Raw genomic sequence first — 6,800 nt, 5'->3', positions numbered from 1 at the left:
GACCATTCGACACCCCTTTCATGGTTATGACAAAATTTAGAAGGAAGGGGGATATATTTCTTTTACAACAATGAAAACAGTCATACCAAAGGCAGCGTAAAGATTTCAGGAGGAAACAAGGAGATAATTCAATAAAAATAGAAAAATGTCAATCAGTCCTTCCCCGTTTGGATAAGCCCCCTTACACATGGCCACCAATCCTCCATGCTCCAATGAATACACGTACAGCATGAAGAATAAATATTTTAAAGAGCACAATGTGCGATTTAAAACTCCGCCTCATTGGGATGGGCACTCGATGTTGTATGTAAGTGATGAATCACGGAATTCACTCCTAAAACCAATATTGCAGGGTTTATTAACTAACTAAAATTTAAATTGAAAAAAAATAAAATAAAATTTTGCTTCATCATATTAAAGGGCATCTAGAGTCTCAGATCATATTCTAAAGTCAATCTCTCTAAGTTTGTTGTTCCATGAAGACTTCTTTTGGAGACGCGTATTTGGTGAACACTTGAGTAAGGTTGTGACAATCATACACATTGTGGACAACAAGGTACTAAGAGACCAGGATCCTAATGAGGAGAATAAAACCATCTATAGGACACATTAATATATTAAGTGTCCGCTATTAAGAAGAGCAGTTAAGATACTGATATACAAAGGAGCTTCAGACTTATAACGGAAAAAACGTAGCCTCAGATATTGTTCTACTTTAAAATCATATATATTTGTCATAAAGTGTGGTGGTTTCCATAGGTGGCGTATCAATCATGACAGTTCATTTTGTTTGTCTGTTTCAAGTTTTTATTTAAATTCTAGTTAGTGAACATGTAGTGTAGTGTTGGTGTCAGGAGTAGAATTTAGTGATTCATCACTTACATACAACACCCAGTGCTCACGCCAACAAGTGCCCTCCCTAATGCCCATTGCCCATTTAGCCCATCACCCACCCAATTCCGCCCGCCAATCCTAAGACCTACAGAGAGCTAACCAGTGGTAATCGTGGCATTAAAAAAACACGTATGAAAGAAAAATGATTTGGTGTGACGCAGTCGTTTGAGAAAGATTATCTTTTAAAAACATCTATGTTGCCTCAAGGTAAATGAACATTTCCAAATATTTCAGATCCATGGTTGGAAATAAAATTCAGAAAGTGGGAAATACAAGGGAAAAATCTGTAGGATATCAGAGAGAGAAGAGCTTCATAGAGTGACTTACATACATGGCATATGGAAGTTGAGGACAAGGAAATAAACGGGAAGAGCAATACTACATCTACAGTCTGAATAAAGACCACAGTCTCTGACCCAGAGGCTTTGACCCCTGCAATCAGAGGCACTTCTTCAATCTTATGACGATTGGCCATGGAAGGGTCTCCTTCCCAAAGAATGCTTTCAGAGCCCTTTTCATGTCTTTGTTCCTCAGGCTGTAGATGAAGGGGTTCAGCATGGGCGTGACCACCGTGTACATCACCGAGGCTGTGGCACTTGACCGTGAGCTGTGGGTAGCAGCAGAGCTCAGGTACACGCCGAGCATCGTACAATAAAATAAGGAGACAACCGATAGATGAGATGCACAGGTGGAAAATGCTTTACACTTTCCCTGAGCTGAGGAGATCCCACGAATGGAGGAAACTATCTTACAGTAAGAGTAAAGGATCCCAATGAAGGGACCACCAGCCAACAAGACAGCTGCAAGATACATCACCACGTTATTAAGAAAGGTATCAGAACAGGCCAGTTGGAGCATCTGATTAAGTTCACAAAAAAAGTGGGGGATATGCAAGTGTGTACAGAAGGACAGCCGCAACATCATTAAAGTTTGTAACAGGGAATTCAGGACACACATGATCCAGGACACCAGAACCAGCAGCCCACAGAGCCGGGGGTTCATGATGATCGTGTAGTGCAGGGGGTGACAGATGGCCACAAACCGGTCATAGGCCATCACACTCAGGAGAAAGACGTCCATCACAGCAAAGAGTATGAAAAAATAAATCTGTGTGATACAGCCTGCATAGGTTATGACTTTGCTCTGCGTCTGGATGTTCACCAGCATCTTTGGGACGGTGGTGGACGTGAAGCAGATGTCTACAAAGGACAGGTTGGCCAGGAAGAAGTACATGGGCGTGTGGAGGTTGGGGTCTGTGCTGATGGCCAAGATGATGAGCAGGTTCCCAAACACAGTGATCAGGTACATGGAGAGGAAAAGCCCAAATATGAGGAGCTGCAGTCCTGGTTCCTCTGAAAATCCCAGAAGAAGAAACTTTGAAATTTGTGTTTCATTGCTTGGTTCCATGTGGTGGAGGTGACTTCTGGGAAAGAGGGAAATAAAATAACACAAATTTGTATTACTCACAAAATTGAAATGCTACTGTTTTTTTATTTTGCAGTCCAGAAATTCCTTTTAATATGTTGTGTACGCATATGGTCCCCTTTAGGGAATCATCGCTGCCACATCTGATATACTTTTTATTGTCAATCAGCTTCTTTCCTAAGAAATCATGTATTTTATAGTTTTCCTGAGAAATGCTTCAATTATTCAGGGATATAAATTGAGTGCTGACCAGGTTTCAGGAACTATCTAGGCAATGAGTATAGAGCGCTGAAGAACAAAAATCCCTACAGCGATGGAGAAAAAATATGTAAGCAAAGAAGACAATTATACAATTATTTTTTGATACAATTATCTTTTGATTATCTCACCTTTTTGATGGTGAAGTGTGCTGTGAAGAAATGGAAAACAGGGATAAAGCAGAGAGCAAATAGGGCATTTTATTTTAATGGCATTTAGGCAAATTCTGTACACAGGTGGCATTGGAACACAGACGTCATGTAAGACGGAGACATAGACACAGGATTCTGGGGGAAGGGTGTGCCTGGCAGAGGGAATGGCCAGAGCAAAGGCCCTGAGGAAGGTACTTGTTTCAAATGTTCAAGTGAGAAAGCAAAGCCAGCGCTGCAAGGGGAATGATCTTGAGGGACAGTGATGACAGACTCTGTCACACATGTGAGGAGGGATGTGGCCTCTCTGCGACAACTGTGACCTCAAGACACAGGGCCGTCCTTGTCCACACTGTCCCTCCCTCGGTATTCATCGTGCTGCAAAGCCATCCCATGAATTGACACAGATCCCCGTCTTGGTGCCTGCTCTTGACTGAGTTCTGGCTGTGTATTGTGTCACCTTGGGATTGAGGAGTCCTGGCCCCTCTTGTGAGGACTGATCACTCTCTACAAGTCACACACACCCAGGACACCGTGGTCTTCTGGGTTGTGAATTTCCCTGTCCTCACAGCCCCCACATTCCTGGTTATGCTGGGAATGGATACAACCCAAGGAGACCCGATCAGCCATCTTTCCCCTGCAAAGTGTAGAAATGGTTCCCAGAAATGCTAATTCTTAAGCCTCCCCTGGACCAATCACCATGGAGCTCCATACTGGAATGTTAATTTTCCGCTGTGATTTACACCAGTGTAACAAAGTCTGCTCAATAAATGAAAGAGACAGAGGGTGAGATACAGAGGGAATGAAATCGATGAGGGAGAGCAATGATCTCATAAGCTGGGGTGGTCCCTTAGAGACTGTGAGGAAGAAATATCTCCCTTGCTTCTCCCCTGGTTACATCCCCTGATGCCCAGCAAAAATAATACGAGAATGAAACAAATTGTTTAAAAGACAGATAGTGATATATTCATGGCGTACTTGTACAAAACTATATAGATAAAAATATAAATAGATATAAATATTAACATGTCCGTTTATATTATACATCAAGAAAAACAAGCAAAGGGATAAACCAATACAATAAAAAAAAAAAAGAGGCTAGAGTGGGAGAGAGCCAAAGCATAAGAGACTCTTAAAAACTGAGAACAAACTGAGGGTTGATGGGGGGTGGGAGGGAGGGGAGGGTGGGAGGGAGGGCAGGGTGGGTGATGGGTATTGAGGAGGGCACCTTTTGGGATGAGCACTGGGTGTTGTATGGAAACCAATTTGACAATAAATTTCATATATTGAAAAAAAAAAGTCAGGCATTTTTATATCAAGCCTAGAAGACATTTTCCTGTACCTCCTGCATCATTATATGACTGATTTATTTCTATGTGATTGATAGGGAATGAGGTTAGCCCCTTCTCCCTCTTCTTATGTGGCACCTTTTCATTGCTATTCCTGGGCTTTGAGTAAAGATCTCTCTCTCAAACCCAATGGACTCTCTCTAATCCTCATTCTGGATCTCATCCAACATGCAAAGGACTCCCCAGACCATGCTCTGTAAATCCTGCCCACATCATGACAGTCTCAATGCTACACTGTAACATCCAGAAGAGCAGGGACTTTATCCTCTTTGTTCATTTCTGTTTTTCACCAACTTAGTTGAATATATCTTTACTATAAAAAGATATCAGGGGCACCTGGGTGGCTCAGTCAGTTAAGCGTCCGACTTCGGCTCAGGTCACGATCTCACGGTCTGTGAGTTTGAGCCCTGTGTCAGGCTATGGGCTGATGGCTCAGAGCCTGGAGCCTGCTTCCGATTCTGTGTCTCCCTCTCTCTCTGTCCCTCCCCCGTTCATACTCTGTCTCTCTCTGTCTCAAAAATAAATAAAAAACGTTAAAAAAATTAAAAATAAAAATAAAAATAAAAAAAAGATATCAGACTATGAAAAGTTATAGAATGGAAAGAATGAAACGATCCAGAAACCAGGGTAAAATAGTAGCTTGAAAACAACTGTCATAAGCAAAGTCGGATGAAAAATAAAAGCAAACTGGAACAGATAATAATAGCAATCATTAGTAATACCGACACGGATTAATAACTAAATTGTGAAAGACTATGAAAGAATATGACATATAATGTCCCTAGAATGTTCTGGCCCATGGCAGATGCTCAGTTATTATTTGTCGAATGAATCAGGAATTAGGTCTCAGTATATAAGGACATTTACTATACGGCAAGGTCGTATTTCAGTTTCGTTGGGAAAAGATGAATTGCTAAGTAACAGCTAGAATAAATGGATATCTATCTGGAAAAACATTAAATTGGTCCCCTCCCTCACACACATTACCCACACCAGAGGGATAATGACTTCAGTGTAAATGTAACCATACAATATATCGAACATCAAGAAAACTGCATATAACATTCACAGGTGGGAAAAACCACTAAAATAAAGCAAGAAACTCAGCAGTAAGAAGATAGGAATATTTAAATCAAGTTAAACATTTTGATGGTCAAAGAATGTTTCCAAAGTCAACTGGGAAGCAATGATCTGAGGAAATCTTTTGAAATGCTAAAAAAAAGCAGGGGAGGGGGAATAGCATATGGCCATATAATAATCAGAAAGGTCATCAAATATATGACATTTGCTGAAATTGAGGGACAGATTAAGAAACAACAGGAAATGTCTTCTTCACCCAGGAACCTGGGGAAAAAACTTAGAGCAGTGTTACTTTTTGTGTGGTTGGAACTTTTCTTTTAATCTTTATTTATTTTTGAGAGAGAGAGAGAGAGAGAGTGCAACTAGGGAGGGGCAGAGAGAGAGGGAGACACAGAATCTGAAGCAGGTTCCAGGCTCTGAGCTGTCAGCACAGAGCCCAACGTGGGGCTCAACCCCATAAGCTGTGAGATCATGACCTGAGCTGAAGTCGGACGCTCAACCGACTGAGCCACTCAGGCGCCCCTGTGGTTGGACTTTTATGCGGGTAGTCTTGGGGTTACACTGAATTTGCTGGTGGAAAAGTGGGTATTACAGGTTGAAGGCAGGACCTGAAAGCAGCTATATTACAAATATTCATATTTTTAATGCAGGGTTTCTACGTCTCTGCCGATGGACATCCTGACCAGAGCCTGCCCAGTGCTGAGGTCTGTGTATCTTAGGATGTTTAGAGCATCCCTTTCAGGGTAAAGAATATGAAGGACTCTCAAAAGTGTTAGTAGCAGCCATTCTGCGAAACTGGCACAGTCGCTGAATAAATACATTCATTACTTACGCAAGCAAATAAACACAGTGATCACTTGCTCTGGACTAAGTTGAATTGGCCCCCAGGTGATGATGGATTAATGTTCTCGGACAACCCTGTCATCCACGGCGCACGGGGCTGTTGGACTCACCTGGCTGGGTGTCTGACGGGAAGGTCTCCGCGTGAAACTGAATTCCTCCCAGGACAGCAGGTAACAGGGACGAAGGCTCTGTCCTCAGCGGAGACGGCAGGGGGGACTGAAGCATCCGTCCCCAGCCAGAATTAGGACTCAGAACGAACAGACCAAAACCACTCGCCTTCCTGTCCAAGGTCGCACAGGCTGACAGGAGACCAGAGGGTATTTACACCTCCCTGTATCTGCTCATCAGGCGCATTTCCCTCCTTAGAGGTTACTCCAACCTCTAAGCGTATGATTCCCAATGGAAAGCTGCTCTGGACATAAAGGATTTCTTCCTGATGAATCTCAGTTCCCAAAAGACTAGGTTAGAGGTCAAGTGAATGCAGTTCTTTTCTTTTTTCTCCTTTTCCCTGAACTTGCCCTCTTCCTGTTATGTAAATCTCCTAGCACATTATCTCAGCTCGGAGTTACACTTTTCTCCAGCTCTAAGAAGGAAGAACACACCTGGATTAGGTCTCTCTAACTTCAAAACCTTGACTGGTCTTGAGGACCCAGCCCTGCCATCTCCAGTGTCTCCTCTTCTCCTTCCCCTCCCCCTCTTCCTCCTCCTCCTCCTCCTCCTCCTCCTCCTCCTCCTCCTTCTTCTTCTTCTTCTTCTTCTTCTTCTTCTTCTTCTTCTTCTTCTCCTTCCTCTCCTCCCCCTC

General features: G+C 42.8%; 1 protein-coding gene across 1 annotated transcript; it reads right to left on the bottom strand.

Annotated features, from left to right (window-relative positions):
- Positions 1-1,332: 1,332 nt before the first annotated feature.
- On the bottom strand, positions 1,333-5,140 carry LOC132675045 (olfactory receptor 7A17-like). The gene is made up of 2 exons (XM_060627494.3): positions 5,118-5,140; positions 1,333-2,356 (listed from the first exon to the last, which is right to left on the bottom strand). The coding sequence occupies exons 1-2, from the start codon at positions 5,138-5,140 to the stop codon at positions 1,333-1,335; spliced, it is 1,047 nt and encodes a 348-aa protein (XP_060483477.3).
- Between the last annotated feature and the right edge of the window lie 1,660 nt (positions 5,141-6,800).

Source organism: Panthera onca, chromosome A2 (genome assembly GCF_046562875.1).
Source record: "Panthera onca isolate mPanOnc1 chromosome A2, mPanOnc1 haplotype 2, whole genome shotgun sequence".
Taxonomy (NCBI): Eukaryota; Metazoa; Chordata; class Mammalia; order Carnivora; family Felidae; genus Panthera; species Panthera onca.
The sequence above is the reverse complement of the archived record's forward strand: the minus strand, read 5'-3'. Positions and strand labels throughout refer to the sequence as shown.

Excerpts from the sequence above, each read along its gene's own strand:
- LOC132675045 (XM_060627494.3), bottom strand. The coding sequence starts at position 5,140 with ATGTTATATGCAGTTTTCTTGAT. Across the intron at positions 2,357-5,117 it reads TTATATGCAGTTTTCTTGAT|TAATACAAATTTGTGTTATT; the intron begins GTTCGATATATT and ends CAATTTTGTGAG.